The sequence below is a fragment of the Kwoniella botswanensis genome, chromosome 3 (assembly GCF_036426115.1).
Source record: "Kwoniella botswanensis chromosome 3, complete sequence".
Lineage (NCBI taxonomy): Eukaryota > Fungi > Basidiomycota > Tremellomycetes > Tremellales > Cryptococcaceae > Kwoniella > Kwoniella botswanensis.
The window spans coordinates 659,725-680,614 of record NC_088601.1 but is presented as its reverse complement, the minus strand read 5'-3'; the positions used below and the strand labels follow the sequence as shown (position 1 = coordinate 680,614).

Genomic DNA, 20,890 nt, shown 5'->3' with positions numbered 1-20,890 from the left:
TGTAACTGACAAAACGGAGGATGGTCAATCATTTCATTGGAAGAATAGATAGTGGATCTTGTCATTGGTTCTAATGCATATCATATCATATCGCGTCGCGACTAGAAGCATCCTGTAGACTCGTATTGTCGGTATATTGCAAAATAACTACTTGATACTAAAATTACAACTAATGTGGCATCTTACGTAATAAAACATATTTCTGAAATCTTTCGTTCGTCCAAGATTTCTGTTGCATCTGTTTTCGATTTGAGCCTGTTGTTGCTATAAACCCATTGGTATCAGACTACATCCCCTGAATAGGCGACAACTTCAGCAGATATGGCTTCAATATCCACACCTACGCAGTTAGCGACATTCTCCCAGCCTCATGCGTCCAGCTCGAAAACACCTCATGTGACGCTCAGTCCCGTCGTGGGAGATTCCAAATGTGCTGTAGCGGCCGTTCGAGGTGATGGGATATGGACTTATGACGTGGGTCCTAGGCTTGTCGCCTTGCTCGCATCAGCGAGGCATGTGAGAGCTTTTCAGCTGACAAATGAAATTCGGACTGTATAGCTCAACACACTCAGACCGACCACTTCATTCACCGTCTCTCCCTCTACGGTATTTTCATCTTCACCCATAAGCTACTGGTCAACGCGGACAGAAAAAGTCCCGAGAGATACTTCAGAGCAGAATGTAGTCGAGGATGACATGGATGCTGATGTTGATGAAGATGAAGATGAGTCAGACGAGCAGTACGAAAAGGAGGACACTGTCGAAGTCAAAGAGAGGATAACGCTGGTTGGGGTCGGTAAAGAAATTTGGAAATGGGTTGGAGAAGAAGGTGATAAGGAGGTCATAGAGGTACGTTAGCTTACTTGAAAGAAGAATTCACCTGCTTTTCTACGTAGTGGACGCTAATCGCTTCCGTGGTATGTTGTCGCAGATCGCCAAATCGATACAATCGATACATTATCTACCCTCTAGCCGATACCCAATTTTAGTGATTACCACCAATCCGACCGACCTATATCTATTGAACAACAAATTCACCCCCAACCATCTTACACTCTCACTTTCCTCGACCGATATTCTCACTTCCAAGGTGTTGATTGCAAAAGACAATTCCGCGAGATTGGCACTGGTCGATACAACAGGGAAAATCTCGGTATTCCAACTTACACTGGAAGATAGCCCTCGAGTGAACAGAGTCACGGAAGGGAAGATTGGAGGAGAGGCAAAGTTGGGATATGTCGATATTAGTGAAGATGGAGTGATCAGCGCTTTAGGTGAGTCATGCAACACAATGAATGGTCAACTTCCTCGAAGTAATAATGTTCGTTACAATGATTGGACTGAACTGAAACTGCATCTTCTTTTATTGTACAGATGAATCGAATAAGCTATACACGCTCGAAATTTCCTCTCTTTCCTCGCCTACCTCACCTCTCACCTTAGTCCACCCCTCATCCACCTCAGTCCTCTTATCATTACCCACAACCGGCAAACCTTTGATCCTGTTACCTACACCTCACCCAACACCCTCTTTACTCCTTGCGATTCCACTATCTACCTTGCCCGCCGTACTCTCCTCCACGTCAATCTCATCATTCACCTCTACTGGAACTATCGAGCACCTTTCCATCCTCTCTAGGAAGAACGGGATATTGACCGTCGGACTCGTTCTAAGTCATCTGAACAGTGACGGACAATCTGGACGGAGTGTCATATACACTACGGAAGTGGTAGTTCCTCCGAAAGGGATCGGGATGGGTAGTCTCTTAGGTACCAAGGAGAAAACTCAGCTGTACCTCTCGACCTCTGCTGCGATTACACATAAATCAGATGGTCAAGGAGAGGAAGAGAAAGTGATAAAGAAGGTTTCCGAGTCGATCAACAAAAATCAACCCAGTCAAGCTGAAAATGCACTCAAAGGGTTCTTGTCTAAGGGTGATTCGACCAGTATTTCAGAAAGTTTCGTTAGGAAGATCGTCAATGTTGTTTTCTCCGAAGCGATCAACGATGAAGGTAAATACAAGGGAACGTATTCTCCTGGCATCATCAGGTTATTGTTGGAAAGGGGTCTGGTTAATGATTCGATGTGGAAAGCAAGTTTGGTTGGTGAAGGTTTATTACCTTGTGGTGATTGGGTGAGCTCATTTTCACTTCACATTTGTATCTCCTTTGATTTCTTACAAGGAATATAGCTAACCTTATCCGTTGGTAGGATAATATCATCATGTGTTTCAAGAACTTTCGAACCATATATTCTCTCACACTCGTCAAACTCATCTCATCATCTTTACATCCCTCAACTAACGATAAAAACGCACCTGCTTTATCAAAATTACTATACTTGATCTTATCATCTCCGCCAGCTCCTACATTCCGATTGGACTTACGTCAGAACCTATCTGTAGAAGATGCTACAATGGTATTGGAACAATTACTCAAATGGGCTCAGTGGCATGTCAACACTCGCGGCGAAGTTCTAAGAGGGTGGGACGCAGATACAGCCTGGGAAACCCAGCTTTTATCTGAAGTTGAGGGAACTCCAAGCTTAAATTCGGTAATCGCATATTCATCATTATTGCTCGATTCGCACCTACCTTTATTCCTATCATATGAACCTTCCCATCACTTGTTAGAAGGGTTGAACGAAGCTTTAGAACCTTTGTTGGAAGTTCAGAATGAATATAAGACGTTGAGAGGTCCCATAGAAGCTGTGTTGATATTGGCTAAAAGGGAGGAAATGAATGAGAAGGAAAAACAATCCAAATCCAAGACCAAGAAGGAAGGGGGTCAGGGACAGGGAAAGAGGTTGATGGATGAGAAGATTGGGAAGTGGAAGGTTGAAGATTTGGTATTTTAGATTGAATTATATTTATATATTTTATACAATCTGATGTAGGTTGACTTCGCATCTAATCATTTACTGGTATATGTACAGTACATCGATGTAGATGGATGTACAATACTATAAACGCAATCCTCCATTCAAGCTTACAATACAGTTATACGAGTAGACATACAACAGGATGCGATCTTACAGTGAGTGGGTTGATCTGGTAAAATCGTCGATGGTGCCTAGGTATTGTGGTTTGTCACCTGTTTTAAGTGTTTGTCTTGGCAAAAATTCAAAGAGACGTAGAGTAAGATCCATTAACAAAAAATCGTTTGATTTCGTAAAGATCGTTAGTTGTAGTTGTTGGTATAGATACTGAATACATGTTACGCTCATTTCTCTTATATCAAGTGGTTGAACGGAACGGAATAGACATAGGAGATTATAAATAGGCGCGAATTTGAATAGAAACCTTACGGTCAACATCCATCCATACCTGCGACCTAGTAGATCATCATGTCCGGAACGACCTATCGAGGACCCATCAATCCCAATCCAAAGGACGATGAAGCATCCATTATCATCTACGGTTATACACCTTCGCTGGCACTGGGTATAATAGGTATAATAACATTTACGATTTGCGTATCGTTACATTCTTTCTGGCTGGCTAGGAAGCGGGGAACAAGATGGTTTCATAGTTTGATATTGGTTGGTGCGGTGAGTCGTTTGTTTTGTCTCATTTTTTTCACCATGTACATGTATAGTAACATTTCGTTCACAAGCGATACCGAGTCATTATGTGTACAAAAATACATAAAGAGCTGATCATGATACACACTTACATACATAGCTCATGGAAATTGGCGGATACGCAGCGAGGTTATCCAGTTGTAGAAGACCTTTTGTAGTTAGCAGTTTCGTAGCTCAGTATTTTCTCATCGTGGTGGTAAGTCCCTCACACTTTAAACGGGCTAAGTACTATCCCCTACCTACTGTACCTACACAAGGCTGTTGAAGTAATGATGATCGAATTGCTGATCAATCGCACATAGGCACCAGTCCTGTTCTCAGCTGCCATCTATCTATCTTTATCGATAGCTACTAGGAGTTATAAAGGTGCAGAGAGGTTGTTGATCATCTCACCTAGGAAGGTACTGATCTGTGCGTCTGGTCTGGTCTTTAGTCATCGGAGAGACGTAGCTAATTCATCGATCGATAATATGAATAGTCTTCGTAACGGCTGATATAGTGACTAGTGGGTTCATATAAATTGCCATTGAACAAATTAACTTGAGCAACTTATCTCGCATATACTGATCTGGATCATATGTCATTGCTTCCACAGCCATCATACAAGCGGTTGGAGCTGCTCTCATCGGTTCATCCGAATCTGCCAAAGTACGAGGTAACCCATCGAGCGTCACGCCAGAACAGGCCAATGATATTTTATTGGCAGGATTGGCCATTCAGGTGAGTGATGAGTCATTGTAGTACTACATGATCTTCGACCAATCAATCAATCAACCACATTCAACCGCATTCAGCCCAACTGTTCACATCCAAATTACCAATAATTCAAGACAACATACATCTTCTATCCCAATCAGGATTATTGGCTGATGCAAGTATTAACACCATAGTGCTTCTCATTCACCTCTTTCCTCCTGCTTCTCCTCCTGACAATCTATCGATCCCATCAACCTACCTATACTCATCACCTGACCAGTACCACCTCACTCAACAAATTACGTTCATTTCTGTACACCATCTTACTCACCTCGCTCTTGATCTTACTACGAACGACCTTCAGATTAGCCGAGACTGGACAGGGGTTTTTCGGATTCGCTTCCACCCATGAGAGCTTATTTGGAACTTTGGAGTATCTACCTGTCGTATTGGCTTTGTTGATTTGGGGGATATTGCCTCCTAGTAAATTTGTGAATCCGGACCAATCAATGGAAAGAGAACGGTTGGATTCGGCAATTGGAGAAACACAGACAAGTCAGATTGGTAGGAATCGGAGGGACATCGTTTAAGATACGTTTTTCGATCGATTTTCAGTGGATCTATTGGGAGATGAGAAGTTAAAGTTGCTGTATCTATAGATCATCGGACGAGGCGTGTATGTAGTAGTAGAGATCGGGTTCGAAGAATCCATGCAATGATCTAACTACTGTATATAGAGTGTAGCAAGAATACCGAAAAGAAAAGACGATGAACAGATGAATTATGTCCATCGTAATTATATACCATCGACTAATTGTAAAGTCCATATGAAGAATTCTACAAGAATGTATATATATATGTACAACTTTAATCTTATACCTGTATCTAGTAGTGTATGTAAATTCTAAAATCTAAAACCCACCAACACCGAATGGTAGATCAACCAACCTCGTTCTTCTCTTTTCAGCTTTCATCGATCTATTCCCTTTCAACGCCTCTCCAACATGTCTTTCGCAATACCTCGAGCCGTCAATCTCATAATATTCATCCATGGGTTCACGACAATTATGAACACCTGATACTCCACCTCTATGATCACATTTCAGATGTCCAGGATGGAATCTCTGAGGATTAGGACCGGGAGTTACTATACATGATCCTTCAATTGGTTGATGGCATGAAGAAGATGCACACAGAGTACCGCTAGATACAACAAAGATAAATCAGCATTTGTACCGTACTTACTACATAGGAGGGTCGGTGTGTGGGGGTTAAAGCTAAACAATTGGACTCACTTTTCTTCGTGATAATGGAATTGACAGAAGGGTCTTCCATTTAATACATAGAAATCATCACCTTCAAATGGTTTATCACATTTGAAACAAGTAAAGCAAGTTCGATGCCATTTCCCTTTAAGTTGTCCATCCGAACTTGATACAGCCGATTTCTCTATGGGTAAATTACATCGTCTACAGGAAGGTAGGTACATCTTCTTCCAATCTTTCTCACATAGTACTATTCCATCTCTCTCTACGAATCTCTTGGATCCTCCGACGGCATCACCACATTTCACACATACCTTGTTACGTCTTTGGGTATTCGACGAAATGGTGGTAGAGGATATACTGTTGGAAGAGGATGTGGACGATTTATGCGAATGCGAGTGCGAATTAGAGCGCGATTTTATAGGTGTATTTTCGTTAGATGAAGGAAGACCTTTGATCCGGTTGGGTGAAGAATGAGGGACGGTAGTAGGAAGATAGGGTCGAACAGAAGTTATTGTAGAAGTGGAATGAGAATTAGGGAGATATTTCTGATTATGATGCTGATGCTGATGCGGATCTTTGATATTCCTCGATGTGGGTGTACCGAAGACTACCATATCACCTTCATCCTCTTCTTCATCTTCTTCACCAATCTGATCTAATATATCTCTTCCTTCCATACTCACACCGCCGGCATTGGTATTGAACGACCTCATCCCCGCTTCGTGATTACTCTTTGACGATACTCGATCAGAAAGCATCTCTAAGCTTTGCGAGGGAGTCACCACTTCTTCTGATTCTCCGCTGGTCGGTCCCCATCTACCCGATCTAGAGCTCGAGGAACTGCTCGAAGCCTCACTACCCGCCGTGGGGTATCGATGATGTTTCATCCCATTGGCTTTATCGCGGTTCATCATGGGCGATTCATCTAAAGACGGCGTAGCCCAAGGTAAAGCAGATTGTTGATCGTCGTAATCATCATCTTCCAGATCGAATGTCGTAGTCTGCGGACTTGATGTTATTCGACCACTTCCACTTCCGCCCGAAGTACTTCTGGCCATTCCTATGCCCAATACAGGCGATACCGTATTACTTCGTTCGTGCATTTCTTTCACTTTATCAAAAAAACCTGGTTTATTGGATTTAGCAGGTGCAGTTTTGGTTCTTGCTCTGAGAAGCTGAGAGATACTTTCACCCTGACCCGATCGACTGCTGGCCTTTGATGATAGCGATTCTTTGCGGCGAGGTGGCGAAGAAGGATTGGATCGGTGAGACATGGCTGAGGCCGACCTTCTAGGTGGAGAGGCAGGGTTGGCTCTTGGTGGAGAGTAGGAATGGGTTGGTACCATTGGAGCAGTATGCGAGTGATGCATCTCAGGTCTAGCGCCGAAAGTCGGACTTGGTCCAGTGAGCTGTCTTCCGCTAAGTGGAACTTTAGGTAAGATAGCGGGCTCTCGAGCGGAAGACTGGGATGCAGGTTGTGGTTGAGGCCAAGCGGGATTGTTTGTCTGGTAAGAAGGAGATGTAGCAGGAGCTTCAATATGCTGTTTCGCTAGTGCAACTCCGGCTCTCACACCCCAAGCAGCGGCAGCGAAAGCCCTTCTACCTACTCCAGCCATTCCGGACTCTCCTCCGCTGGTCGTGTCTATCATCGGGGAGGATTGGGGTTCTACCGCACCCATACCTAAGCCATGAACGGAACTGCCAGCTTGAGCTTGATCGGGATGGGGGAAGAATGGATTTGTGGGAGAAGGGGTCTTGACTGGGATAGAATAAGCAGAGTAAGAGCCGGATGGACCGTCATGAGGTGAGAGGTTCGTTGCGGAAGGTCGTCGAGGTATGGAGAATTCCGATGGCGAAGGGTGAGCACTGGAGGGTCCAGCGAAAGGCGGTGGAACATTGGTAGGTGAAGGACCGCGTCCTTGTGATGATGGCTGTCGAGCCATGGCGGGTCGAGCTTGTGGGATAGATATCTGAGATGGTCTAGGAACATTTCGATTGGCCAGACCTCGAGGAGACGCAGCGGCGCAAACGTGTTCACCTAGTGTTGATAGAGGTATAGATGCTGAGCAGGATGAGCAGGTGACGTTGGGTAGGAGGACGGAGGCACGTTCCGTTTCAGGTCGAGGGGCGAACAGGGACATGTTGAGAGGTTGTTGTGAGGTATGCTGTGGGCGAACAAGGAGCATGAGCGATCCAGCCGAGGGAGGAGATGCTAAACGATACAAGATAAGGCAAAGGGAAAGGCAAAGAATGTAAGGTAGAGCAAGTATAGAGCGGAATGAGACTCGTAAAAATGCTCGCAGAGCTAACGGACAACAGGTCTAAATGGAGCGGAAAAGTAATATGCAGAAAATAAGAAAGCAAATCTGAACGAAAACAACGGGAGGAGAAGAAGATTTGTTTACTGCGTGAGAAGATTGAAGCCAAGGATGTGGGGAAGATTGGCAAGTTCAAAGGTATACCAGTGGATCGAAGAGAGTAAGGATAGTTGCCAAGGTAAATGTTGTGAAATATGATAAACCGGACTGATCAAGCATGTCATGATTTGGATAGGGCAGTTCCAAAATAGGAATGGAAAAAGGTGGAAGGGCAAGATGAGACATGTCTTGCGGTCCAATTGAGAATGATGACAATCACAGTGAGACATCCGGTTCCAGTCCCAGAGAGGGGATTGAGAGAAGTAAACAAAGTTCGAGACAAAAAATGAGGAATGTTACACTCTGAACTCACTCACCTGGTGGAAGATACCCCGTCACGGTCTGCTGAGGTGATGACACTCGAATGCTTATCTCTGCTATGTGATGATAATGGCAGCGAGTGAGAAGACCAGTGAGAGTATGATAAGGAGTATGATGATGCTGAAATGATGATATGTTGGTGTGTGTTGTGCTATGAGATGGTTGTTGTGTTTTATTCTCTTGTTCTAGACGATCAATGTCTTAGGATGCTTTGATAAGCTTTGATCGTCTCTTTCGCCGTCCGTTTCTTTAGTTCTTCTTCCACGCACAGACTTCCCCTTTGATCCCTGTTGTTTGAAGATTACCTTGATTTCTTCTTCTGGTTCTCTCCTCTAAGCTATCCACGAGGGCACCTCGCCAACGCCAGATTAGGTTGGATTGGGTTGAGTTGAGCGGTCTGAAGACAATCTGTGACAGTTCTAGCGTTGCGTGGCGTAATACTTGTTGTCAATGTTGCCAATTTAGAGCGTGGGGCAGATAGCCTACGAGTCGACAGAAGAGGTCAAAGCGAGGTATCAATGTTGATGAGAGTGAGGATGTGGGTGTACGGTCTAAGGAGCGTTGTGGTTGCTGAAATTGGACTTAGTGAGGTCAATGCGATTGTCTATGTAGGTCTCTAAATGGTTCGAGGGGAGGAAGAGCAGCGGTCGTATTTGAGAGATAAGCTGATCAATCAACGTGAACGATTATTGATTTTAATTCCTTGTTTTGTTGAGGCGGGGCCAGGAAGGGGAGATGTTTCTTTGTTCTGTTGATGCTGGTGGATGTCAAGTGATTGATGGTGGATGGAACCAAGGACTCCTTTGATGATATCAATGTTGTTGTTTTTGTTATTGTAGATTTCCCCTTAAACATCCATCATCCTTATACCTTATACTCCGACCGATTCCTTTTTTGTCTAGTCCAGATCAAGTGGTGTGGTACAAGGGGACGAAAAGAAGAAGAACAAGAACAGAACAATAGAGATCGACGTAGGGTGCAACAAAACGTACAACCAGATCCAAGTAAATACAGAGAAGGTGAAGAAGGACAAGTAAGTACCTTAAAATAGAGAAAAGACAGGGGCTAAGAGGAGGATAGTCACCAAAGATACGAATATGCCGTTATACTCGTTGGCCAACAAAACGAATACAACCACCAATTACGAACATATGATACTCCACAAATGACAGGTTGGAAATATAGTCTGGGCTTTTTGTTATGGTTGTACAATACTTCCAGATTATGTTATCTCCCAACCTCGACTTTCTGAATTATAGACCAACAGACAACAAATTCCAACGGATAAATATCCACAAACGAGTAGAGCGGAACAGAACAATCGAGAGATGGACGAAGACTCCAAAGGGCAGAGTAAGGTTTGGTATGGTTAAGTGCCAGATACCCACAGAGATGAAGATGTACCAACTGATGTACCATGCATAAGGAGTGGGTTTCTTCTATCGATTGCATCTGTACAACCGATAAGACACGTCAAAGAATGGGAAGGAATAGTGGTCTTTGGTACGCGTACATTCCAGGGACAAGGATCGGCTAAACACCAAATTAAAGTTTTGTTTTTCTGGGACACCAAGGGTTCAGCAGGTGATTCCGGAATGTTGAAAGGGATCCTGAATCTACTGTATGCACCAGCTAATCTTAGACCAGCTAGGCTACGCTACCGCAAGGCAGCGAGCAGATGTTCAACTCAACATGCTCGGAACTAGTTTTTAGCTAGTTATCACAATGTATCTCTGGTGAGCTAAAAATGCTTGATGTACACACTGGCCTCCATAAGGTGAATATCATGTTCGAGAACTGTACTGCTCGATGCTCGATGCACAATGCACAGTGCCCAACGCCCAACGTGATTCTCGAAGCCGGATTTAATTTCTAGCTGAAGCCTCCAAGCCACCGAGCCGAGGCAATACAAGAGAAGACGGCCAGAAAAAGGAGGTTCATACCGTCCATTTACATCTACCTGTCGACCAATGGCCATTGATCGAGATGTTTATATGTATATAAGATCCCGATAATAAGTCATTGTCCGATGCAGCACCTCAGCTTGGATGTTTCTAAATTGTACGATACTACGAACAGAGAGACGACATTAGATATCCATATACAAAACCGGACATCTTCTTACTCCTAACGCATGGTCCAGCTATACCGAGGACATTTCCCATCTACGGTTATAGAATCGATAAACTACCGCATCCCGTTAGCTCTGCGAAGTAGAGTTCGATATCGCTCTATCAGTACCATGGTTGGAGATAACTTGGGAATCTCGAGCGCTGTAGTTGATAACATACTTTTTTAGTATGAGGATCTTGCTCGCCTGAGCCGTGAAGGACCTGTAGATGTAAGCAAGTTGAATCTTGAATCTCGTGTTTTGTGAAGACGACCTATGCATACATACGATATCATACAGTAACTGCACCAGTCATCAATTGGTCAAATCTGGGTATGACTGCTGAATGACGGATTTAACCGATGGTTTAAGATCCATCACGTCACGCAACTGAGCAATTTACTCGCAGAGCACTATCTCAACACCAGTTGGCAGCTCATCGATTCATCTATTTATCTATAGTATAGTATCCAGTCTACGCTTGACTCTTCTCCTCATGCTGAACACCCTAATCTCACGTATCCGACCACACCCACTATCAAGAAGCATCATGTCATCGTCACCATCCACATCTGTCGCTCGTACGAAGACGACCATTGCCGTAGCTCAAATCCGATCTACTGCTGACCCTGTACATAATTTGGAGATATCGAAGAAAGTGATTAAGAAAGCTGCTGAAGCAGGTGCGAAGGTGAGATTTCATACGATACAATATCACTACATACTTGAGCGTCTGTCGAGTACTGAGTTACACTGCTAACTGACTCGTTCATACTTACTCTTACATAAACTAGGCGATATTCTTACCTGAAGCATCAGATTTCATCAATCAATCTTTCCCCGAATCTCGTAAATTATCTTTACCCCTCGCTCGACATCCTTACACCCTCGGACTACAGGAGACAGCGAAAGAACTGGGAGTGACGATCAGCGTGGGGATACATGAAGGACCGGACAGTGAGGAGGAAGAAAGGTTTTATAATTCCCATGTAGTCATTGGAGGGGATGGTCAGGTCAAGGCGAACTATAGAAAGGTGAGTATTTTGTAATTTCGATACTGATTTTTCGTTGAGTTTGAGTCCTCTTGAGCCTCACTTAGGGTAGTAGGAAGAAGACAGAAGATATATGATATAGCTAAAACCACACCTCTTTCACCTTCTGTTCTAGCTCCACCTATACGATGTCGTATTGACCAAACCACCCAACGAAGATGGAACTATTCCCCCACCTCAACGAACAGGCGAATCCGATAGGATACTCCCCGGTCAGAAAGTCGTCCCTCCAGTGGACATTGAGCGGTTGGGCAAAGTAGGATTGGAAATTTGTTATGATATAAGGTAAGTATAGGGTTTCCGATATCCTACGATCCTTCTGAATACCAGGGCTTAGAGACCCACTAATACACCCACTAATACTATGGCATTTGCATTGGAAATGTAATGTGCTGAGATCGCTTTAGGTTCCCAGAATTATCGATGATACTCACTAGGCTAGGTGCGACTACACTGTTGTTCCCTTCGGCGTTTATGGTCAAGACTGGACGTGATCATTGGGGTTAGTGTTATTTTTTACCTTCTCAGAACTGAATCTTATGAGTTATTATACTGATCTTTTTTCCCGTTTTTGGCTTTCTATTTGACAAGCTACTTTATGCGTGAGTTTCTGCCGCACCCAGATACATTCTATTCATATAGTTCGACATGTCTGACCAGAGTATTTCATCTTCCAGCGATCCCAAGCCATCCAATCCCAATCATACGTGATCGCCTCAGCGCAATACGGCGCACATAACCCCAAACGAACTTCATGGGGAGAATCCATAGCGTTCGACCCATGGGGCAAACAATTAGGTAGGTTACGAAGTGTGGATGATACGCCTCCTGGGGAAGATAAGGAGGTTGAGAGGATTTATGAGGAAGAAGGCGAGTTTTTCTTGGTTGAGATTGATGATCAGATAGTAAAGTGAGTGATCATCTCACTAATATCTATCTACATTACATCTGAGCAATGAAGGGAATATGATGACGGAGAGGTTGACCAATTCTTTTGTGCGTTTGGTAGAAATACGAGAAGTCAGATTCCGTTGGGTGTACAGAGACGAACAGATATATATGGTGTTGTGGGTGAGAACGTGAATGTGTAAGAAGGGGTGATTACATACTTAGGGGAAAGGGCGTCTCTACACGAGGAGCTTTGATGGAGTACTTTTTGTCTAGTTTGTGCATTTAGATGTTGGTGACATGTATAGAAAAGCATATATAGATGAACATAGATATAATGATGTACTTGGAAATGCCAAAAATGCGAGGTGTAATGATGATCTTGGGGAAAATGCTATAATAGTACAAATAATCCGCTTTGTCTCTAAGATAACAAAGAAAAAGTAATCTGACAAGCGCCTCTACCATTCTACCCAGTATTGGTAACAACGATCCTCTCCCTCCTAATCGTTATTCAAGGCTTCACCAAATTTACTCTGCAGATAACTTTGACCCAATGTCCTTACTCTCCCTTTCGACTTTGTCGGTAAGTCAGTATCGACGATACCCCTTCGAGGCCATGGCCAGAGGATGTACGCCACTCGAGAAGTGATCAGACCTAGGGGTATCTGCGTTGAAACAACGAAACATGTTGTCAGATCAGCAAATAATTATCGCAAGGGATTTTTTGGTCATTCGGGTATTCAATGTGATAGGGTGGTATGTAGTGAGATTGAGAGTAAAGACTTTGACTTACCGGACCATACGTATTTGAATCCCTCGTTTGATATTTCGAATCTCCTTCTACCCAACAGTGTCCTGGGGGGATACGTATAGGTGTAGGCGGTGAGGGAGGTAATGGGTTTACCTGGTAGATAAGACATGTCCATCAGCATATATACAAATAGTTTCTGACTCGATTATCCTGTGCGAGAAGTAGGAACACACCAGGTCACCTTCTAACGCTACTATCCTTTTTGTCGTTAATAATTCGGGATTCTGCGGTGACCTACGAATATATGGTGAGCTTGGTTGGTACGACAACTTGTGACGGATAGTCGTCGTGTACTGGAGCATGTTCATGTTGATAAGACGAGTTGAGTTGCGGTTAACACTCACCATAATGTCACCACATCACCTCTCCTGAATCTATTGATCGCCACGGACCATCGTTCGAGAAGTACAACATCGTGATGTAATGGTGAAGAAGACAAGTTCGGATTGAATGTTGGCTAGTTACTCCAACAAGTCTTCGTCAGTATAAATCGAAAAATTCGGATACAATCAAGTACAGGTACGACGGTGATCTCGCTCACCTGCATGCTGCCTCCTGTTACGCTCGCTAGGGAATATACATGTCTGGTGAAGAATATTCCTACTGGTACCCAAGCAAGGACTCGGCTAAGTCAGAAGATGGATAACATGTCAGTCGAACAGATCGCACATCAAAAATTATGTCCAAGAGGTACGGTCAGTATGTTATAGCCAATACACTATCTTAAAAGGATGACTGAAGGTTGACCAAACTCACAGAGCATCCTTGAACCCCTTATGTCGGAATAATGAACCTGCTTTTGACATCTATCCTAACCTGCTGCTATTCTGGATTTGTGAGTTTATCGTTCTAATCTTTTCCGGTAAATGGCTCAGAATATCTCGTCTCGTCTCAGTTCTTATCAGTCGTTCTCTCGTTCTCTCGATGAGTTGCATGATGTATATACTGTGGATAATTACTCTACCAGATCGCTCGACATCATCGATATTCAGATGGTTAGAGGTCGAGTCACGTGATACGGAAAATACCGGTAAAGTTGTGAAGTCCAAGACATACATCTCTCCTTCTCTCTCTCTGTAGCTTGTCCTTTCTTCTCTTGTCTCGTTCTCAACTACACCATCTCCATCATCATCAGCAAGAGAAGAAAGGTATCGCAGAGATGACCACCTGTGCTGGATGTGGTGAGAAAGAAGCCTCGAGGTTGGAATGTCCCAATTGCAAAAAGTGAGCGTACATCTCATTCAGCATCAATGGGCATGTTCAGACAAATGGTCGCATGCTGTGCTAACACTTGTGATGGGATAGATTGGGCATAGCAGGTAGTTTCTTCTGTGATCAGGATTGTTTCAAGAAGAATTGTGAGTATTAGCCGTCGTCTTGCGTTCGGTTCTTATGTGCACAGCTGATAATACTCATTTCCCAATGTCTAGGGGTGAGCTATCACTTCAACCCGAGTTTTACATTTGCTTTTAGTCAGAGCTGATGAGAAGCCCTAATTAGACAAACCATAAAGCTATACATAGTATAGTCCAGCTAGCCGCTCAAAATGAAGCCAATAGTGAGCTCTCATCTCCAAGGTCTTTGCAAAGTAATGATTTATAAGACTAATGATCAATGTGTACATAGAAGAATCAACTTTACCACCAAGCATGAGAAATTACAAGTTCACCGGAACGTTACGTCCTGTATATCCCTTATCACCTAAGAGGGTCGTGCCGCCTCATATTAGACGACCAGATTATGCAGATCATCGTAAGTCCAATTGAGGCTAACATTTTTAGTCAATTTTCTCGTGGTATGTGTGATGCTGATAGTTGCGAGGTCTCTACAGCTCAAGGTGTATCGGCTATTGAATCAACTAGGGAGAAAAGGATCAAGATTCTGAATAGTGAGGAGATAGAAGCTATGAGATATGTCTGTAAGGTATGTTGCCTCATAGTGACGCTTTCTCTTTTCCACCTTGTCGCCGTAAATTGTCCGTACTGCATAACGACCTCGTATCACCAGTCAACTTCTTCCACACAGGATCTAGATACTCACGCCTGTCACTCACCTCTATCAGCTCGGACGAGAAGTATTAGATTACACAGCATCTTTCATCAAACCCGGCATAACATCCGACGAGCTAGATGCGATCTGTCATCAAGCATGTATCGATAGAGACTGTTATCCCAGTCCGCTGAACTATGCCAAATTCCCCAAAAGTGTTTGTATAAGTGTCAACGAGGTCATCTGCCACGTGAGTCTCCGCCTCTTGCATTGATCAATCAATATAATAGAGAAGCTGATAATTGATCTGCACATTAGGGTATTCCTGATCAACGTCCGCTAGGTGAGCTGCTGGTATTCTGGTAATGACTCATAGCTGACACGCGTGCTATAGTGGAAGGAGACATTGTCAATCTGGATGTATCACTATGTAAGCTGCCAAGATCCCGTGAGAGCATCGTATAATTTCAAGCTGACATACCCGCTATATTGCAGATCACGGAGGTCAGTTGGATTGCTACTGGTCGTGATCGACTTTTCAGCTGACTCTTTGTTCGAAACATGACAGGCTTCCACAGTGATCTCAATGCGACATACCCCGTCGGCAAGATAGACGATGAATCTGCCGATCTGATAGCTACGACGAAGAAATCAGTGGACGAAGCTATAGCGATATGTAAACCTGGTGTACCATATCGAGAGATCGGTAATAAGATTGAAGAGATTGTCAGACCGAAGGGTTATAGTATTGTCAGGAGATATACTGGACATGGTGTACATGAGCGTGTAAGTGTATATCTACCTTATCTGGTCGTCAGAGGGGTGGACAGTTGAGGGGATGAGGGGCGTGAGTGGGGAGGGTGTATTTGAGTCGGAGATTGGTCAGCTGATTTTGTTATATCTCAGTTCCACTGTGAACCGAATATCGTACATTATGGAGGATCGAAGATGCCGGGTAAGATGGAAGCTGGACATGTTTTTACCATCGAACCTATGATCAACCTCGGTACAGCCAATCTCGGTGAGCTTATTTCGTAAATGATGTCCAAACTTAGCTGACGTAGTTGTTCAGATCATTGGAAGGATGATTGGACGGCTGTGACATTAGATGGTAGAAGGTCTGCTCAGTTCGAAGAGACTATTCTGTGAGCTCACCTCTCTCCATCGATCGGTATAATCGGCGCTGAAGGAAGCTGATATGTTTATGTTTGTGATATAGGATAACTGAAACAGGCTATGAAATCCTTACTCGACCACCCACGACCACCTCATCCAGCTCACACAAGAAGAAAAAGAAGAAGTCGAAATCGAAAACCCACGCCAACGGTACTGCGACGCCTAACGAGGGAGATGAAACTCCTGAAGTTGGGACCCCCACTGGAGAAGCTGCAGAAGGTGTGAAAGAGTTGCATGTTAATGGGTCTTAGGGGTGCTCGACGTTTCATATGTGATATAGGGATGAGTGTCTTAGTAACACACTTTGTGTCATGGACATGTGATTATCTATGCATTGCATATGTAATAAGATTCTGCCTCTCTACTACTTTGTTATCATGTTGAGAGATATGATATATTTAGTGATACAGTACATTTCATCCGCCTTGATCGTATCTGCGTATACGCTCATGGAGTTCTGTCCCATTCCATCTGTTGGCCGTATTATATTCTTGTATTGTTTGCTAGCCGCTCACTCCTCAGGTATAGTTTTTAGCTGATATAGGAATTTACATGTTAGCAATCAAATCCATTTCAAATCGATGTTAGTGGATGATATTTGGTGTTTATTCCTATTATTCACTCACCTGTAAACCATGTATACCTTGTATATCCTCTTTCAAACACGCATTAACCAATTTGTGTTGCTTTATAGTAGATAGACCTTTGAACTTGTTCGATGAGATTAAGATGGCATAGAATGAACCACATCCTCCTGAAATATTAGTCAGCAATCGATTGATCTGGGATTTGATCACGGACAGGACCTGACAAAGCAGTCCACTAGACTAGCGGATTCGACCCACCAGATACATCCTGAACTTCTAGCCTCTTACCTGGGAAAGCAGATTTGAGCTTATCGTATATCGCTTGTTCACCTTTATCTAATGGTGGTGTAGGAGTGGGAGTGGAGTATGATCGGAATTGGAATTGGAACTGATTTATGCGGGATGCCGATGATGTCAATGTGGATGATCTGGGGATGGCAGTGGAGGTGTTGAGGAGGGAGCGTAGACGATGAGTGAACATCTTGAATAAGACTTTGTTGATTCGATGTAGATATGCAGGTATGATCAGAGTGTATAGGATATATGAGGGATGACAGATTGAAATCCTCACTCATCGAATGAATTTGCTGTAAATTGATTTCATAGTGACCAGTAAAAAGTGATGACGTAACCCACAACTCGAGGTGGTCAGTGCACGCGTGTGAGCTACGAAGCCACTCTCTTGACCTGTTGACAACAAAGCCTACTCTTACTTACTCTTATTGATCCATCCAAAGCAAGATATTATCCATAGACAGCCATACATGACACCTGATTGATCAGCTGAAAGAGTGAACCTATCTCCATCTCAATATAGAGGCACAGCCATTAGAAGAACAGGTAAATTTGGTGGAATTGGACTGGAAGATAGTCTATGAATGTGTCACTTCTCCACACCGCACCTCATCCACTCTTCTACAACATCCTCAATAGATCAATAGACAACACAGCATGGCGGATGCCAAATTATTCAGTAAGCTGTTCATGAAAGTATATCCCCTAGCTAGCAGACACTCAATTTCACCCTCGCCCTCACCCTCATAGCCCGGGGTAAAGCCCAAGAACTCCGAGATGAATTACGAGGGGCCAACGATAAGCGAGATAAAGGTTTCCTGAGGAAGAAGACAGCTTTGAAGAAGATTGTAGCTAATATGACGATGGGGAATGATAGTGAGCTTACCTCATTACCACTATACTACAAGGTGTGAATGGTTAAGCTGACTTGGATGTTGAATAGTGTCACCCTTGTTCCCTGACATCGTGCAGTGTATGCAGATACAGGTATTGGAGATCAAAAAGAGTGAGCTACGCCATGTTTAGACCGTATCAGAAGGTATAGCTGACCAACATATGGTAACATTTAGTGGTGTACTTATATTTGGTCAACTACGGGAGACTGAGACCGGAGGAAATAACCAGTGCCATAGGTGGATTTTTATCGGTAAGTGAACCTTTCCTACCTGCTCCTCCGTTGCGCTGTAAGCCAATCTCATTATGCTCATCATACTTGATATCGGAATTTATAGGACTGCGCGGATCGTAACCCCCTGATTCGAGGATTAGCTATTCGAACAATGTCTTCCATACCATTACCAGCCATAGTCAAAGCGCTGGTGGATCCATTGCGTCACGCTCTTCAGGACCAAGATCCCTATGTTAGGAAAACAGCTGCAATAGCGTAAGTGAGCTATCACAACCTTGGCCTCTCCAACTGAAAACATATATGTTCGTCGCAGAGTCGCAAAATTGTACGCTTCGGAACCTGGACGAAAGGTGGTGGAAAGAGAAGGTTTCGTAGGAATGTTAAGGTGAGCTGAAATTTTGGCAATCCAGAATGAAAGCTTACTGATCTTGACCCGACAGAGATTTACTGGCGGATCATAATCCCACTGTAGTGGCTAATTGTGTTGCTGCTCTGGTGGAAATCTCAGAAAGGGGGGATGATATAGTATTGAAATTGAATGGAAATGTGGCAGGAAAACTCGTCGCTGCGCTAGGGGAATGCTCAGAGTAAGTCGTCGTTCACCCAAAAATACCCAAACATCGCTGATGGACATTACTTAGATGGGGCCAAATATATATCCTCGATTCTTTGATGTCATTTGTACCTCAGACTCATCTCGAAGCCGAACAACTTGCCGAACGTATATCGGTTAGATTACAGCACGCCAACAGTGCGGTCGTACTGACCACCATCAAGGTCATCTTGTATCTCATGAACTACATGGAGGACGATGTGTTGATGAGGGTGCTAGAAAGAAAGATGGGCCCTCCATTGGGTGAGCTTCTCATATACTCGGTTTCTTTGCTAGCTCACATTTATCGCATTTCTCATTCAGTCACACTCTTATCATCCGGCTCTGAAGTCCAATACGTTGGTCTACGAAACATCCTCTTGATAATCCAACGTCGTCTCGGCATATTGCAGAATGAAGTCAAAGTCTTCTTCTGTAAATATAACGATCCGATATACGTCAAATTGGCTAAATTAGAAATCATGTATAGACTCACTCGCGAAGAGAATGTTTCAGAGGTATTAGCAGAATTGAAAGAATACTCTACAGAAGTCGATGTTGATTTCGTCAGGAAAGCCGTAAGGTCTATTGGTCGTCTAGCAATCAAGATCTCATCAGCTTCGGATCAATGTATTCAAACGCTTCTGAACCTCATTGCGACGAAGATTTCCTATGTGGTCCAAGAGGCTATAGTGGTGATTAAAGATATATTCAGAAGATACCCTAATCAATATGAATCGATCATCACTACCTTATGTGAGAACCTGGATGTGTTGGATGAACCAGAAGCGAAATCTTCGATGATCTGGATTATCGGTCAGTATTCCGATAGGATCGAGAATTCCGATGAGCTGTTGGAGGATTTCGCTTTTACTTTCAAGGAAGAACCTGCCGAAGTGAGTGAATAATCACACGGTTAGGAGTATCTTTACTGACACAATGTGACAGGTCCAATTAGCCCTTCTTACTGCAGTCGTCAAGTTATTCATCAGAAGACCTACTGCTGCTCAAGAGTTGTTACCGAAAGTCTTGAAGTTGGCGACAGAAGAAGCTGAGAATCCGGATTTAAGAGATAGGGTGAGTAATACTTCTCAACTTTCTTTATTCAGTCATGTCCTGTGTAACATGTACTGTGATGATCTGAGCTGATATACGTCACATTTTCCCAGGGCTTCATGTACTGGCGTCTGCTCACTTCCAACCCGACCGCTGCGAGGGATATCGTCCTTTCTGAGAAACCTGTGATCTCCACAGAGACAGATAGGATGGACAAGGGAATGCTCGATCAACTGTTGTTGCAGACAGGTACTTTGGGAAGCATATATCATAAGAACCCAAATGTATGTTGAGAACATCAAACAGTACTGCTCACCCCGTGAAATATGACTAACGTCAATGGAATTCTTCGATATAGACATTCATCCGAACTGCCAAAGCTCGCTATCTACCCGATTCGCCCGCCTTGAACGCTTCCTCAAAACGACATCTGATCACCCCCTCCGGCTCAGGAATGTCATCTTCCGCTCTTCGAGCGCCTACTGTCCTTCCTGCCAGACCTGTATCGTCCGTTCCTGCCAATAACGCCCAGTCACCTGTTTCTCCCTCTGCTGTGACAGGAGGTGGGATATCAGATGACGTATATGGTCAATTGAGTGATCTGGAGTTTGTTAATGGTGGTGGAGCTGGTTATCAGACTGATATACCTAGACCTAGAGGTGCCGAAGAGGATTTGTTATTTTAGGTATACAATGGAATAGGGTTTTGTAAATTGGTATGAAAATGTATAGTACGATTTTGCTTGCGCTTGAAGTACGAAGTAATGTTTCGACTTCTAAGGGTGTCGTGTGAACCTTCTTATTCGGAAGTCGTACTAGATAGAGAGCATTGATTGTATCGACATAGTGAGGAGAACTTCTCAACTAACTTGTTCACATTACTATCACTCACCCACCTCATAATTGTGATAACATTTGA

At 43.7% G+C, this 20,890-nt stretch overlaps 8 protein-coding genes across 8 annotated transcripts; 5 read left to right on the top strand and 3 right to left on the bottom strand.

Moving 5' to 3' along the window:
• Positions 1-321: 321 nt before the first annotated feature.
• Positions 322-2,857, top strand: L199_008142 (uncharacterized protein; the record flags this gene model as incomplete). The annotated part of the gene is made up of 5 exons (XM_064893825.1): positions 322-474; positions 559-849; positions 932-1,274; positions 1,375-2,135; positions 2,213-2,857. 5 exons carry the CDS (start codon positions 322-324, stop codon positions 2,855-2,857), a joined length of 2,193 nt encoding a protein of 730 aa, XP_064749897.1.
• A 489-nt stretch (positions 2,858-3,346) lies between these two features.
• On the top strand, positions 3,347-4,869 carry L199_008141 (uncharacterized protein; the record flags this gene model as incomplete). Its single annotated transcript, XM_064893824.1, has 6 exons — positions 3,347-3,550; positions 3,684-3,779; positions 3,886-3,994; positions 4,062-4,088; positions 4,179-4,303; positions 4,474-4,869. The coding sequence occupies 6 exons, from the start codon at positions 3,347-3,349 to the stop codon at positions 4,867-4,869; spliced, it is 957 nt and encodes a 318-aa protein (XP_064749896.1).
• Positions 4,870-5,190: 321 nt separating this feature from the next.
• L199_008140 (uncharacterized protein) lies at positions 5,191-7,688 on the bottom strand (the record flags this gene model as incomplete). Its single annotated transcript, XM_064893823.1, has 2 exons — positions 5,191-5,482; positions 5,575-7,688. 2 exons carry the CDS (start codon positions 7,686-7,688, stop codon positions 5,191-5,193), a joined length of 2,406 nt encoding a protein of 801 aa, XP_064749895.1.
• Positions 7,689-10,891: 3,203 nt separating this feature from the next.
• On the top strand, positions 10,892-12,538 carry L199_008139 (uncharacterized protein; the record flags this gene model as incomplete). Its single annotated transcript, XM_064893822.1, has 7 exons — positions 10,892-11,086; positions 11,190-11,429; positions 11,563-11,732; positions 11,855-11,949; positions 12,039-12,049; positions 12,125-12,357; positions 12,457-12,538. 7 exons carry the CDS (start codon positions 10,892-10,894, stop codon positions 12,536-12,538), a joined length of 1,026 nt encoding a protein of 341 aa, XP_064749894.1.
• A 300-nt stretch (positions 12,539-12,838) lies between these two features.
• On the bottom strand, positions 12,839-13,955 carry L199_008138 (uncharacterized protein; the record flags this gene model as incomplete). The annotated part of the gene is made up of 6 exons (XM_064893821.1): positions 12,839-13,003; positions 13,132-13,242; positions 13,323-13,383; positions 13,494-13,606; positions 13,691-13,775; positions 13,906-13,955. The coding sequence occupies 6 exons, from the start codon at positions 13,953-13,955 to the stop codon at positions 12,839-12,841; spliced, it is 585 nt and encodes a 194-aa protein (XP_064749893.1).
• Positions 13,956-14,308: 353 nt separating this feature from the next.
• L199_008137 (methionine aminopeptidase, type I) lies at positions 14,309-16,565 on the top strand (the record flags this gene model as incomplete). Its single annotated transcript, XM_064893820.1, has 13 exons — positions 14,309-14,373; positions 14,455-14,507; positions 14,552-14,581; positions 14,663-14,707; positions 14,776-14,901; positions 14,981-15,072; positions 15,212-15,388; positions 15,457-15,481; positions 15,533-15,568; positions 15,707-15,924; positions 16,045-16,159; positions 16,211-16,283; positions 16,358-16,565. The coding sequence occupies 13 exons, from the start codon at positions 14,309-14,311 to the stop codon at positions 16,563-16,565; spliced, it is 1,263 nt and encodes a 420-aa protein (XP_064749892.1).
• Positions 16,566-16,825: 260 nt separating this feature from the next.
• L199_008136 (uncharacterized protein) lies at positions 16,826-17,382 on the bottom strand (the record flags this gene model as incomplete). Its single annotated transcript, XM_064893819.1, has 3 exons — positions 16,826-16,849; positions 16,941-17,068; positions 17,160-17,382. The coding sequence occupies 3 exons, from the start codon at positions 17,380-17,382 to the stop codon at positions 16,826-16,828; spliced, it is 375 nt and encodes a 124-aa protein (XP_064749891.1).
• Positions 17,383-17,852: 470 nt separating this feature from the next.
• L199_008135 (uncharacterized protein) lies at positions 17,853-20,657 on the top strand (the record flags this gene model as incomplete). Its single annotated transcript, XM_064893818.1, has 12 exons — positions 17,853-17,874; positions 17,946-18,071; positions 18,139-18,201; positions 18,266-18,342; positions 18,428-18,579; positions 18,638-18,709; positions 18,765-18,911; positions 18,966-19,180; positions 19,241-19,812; positions 19,865-19,993; positions 20,086-20,256; positions 20,331-20,657. 12 exons carry the CDS (start codon positions 17,853-17,855, stop codon positions 20,655-20,657), a joined length of 2,073 nt encoding a protein of 690 aa, XP_064749890.1.
• Positions 20,658-20,890: the final 233 nt, after the last annotated feature.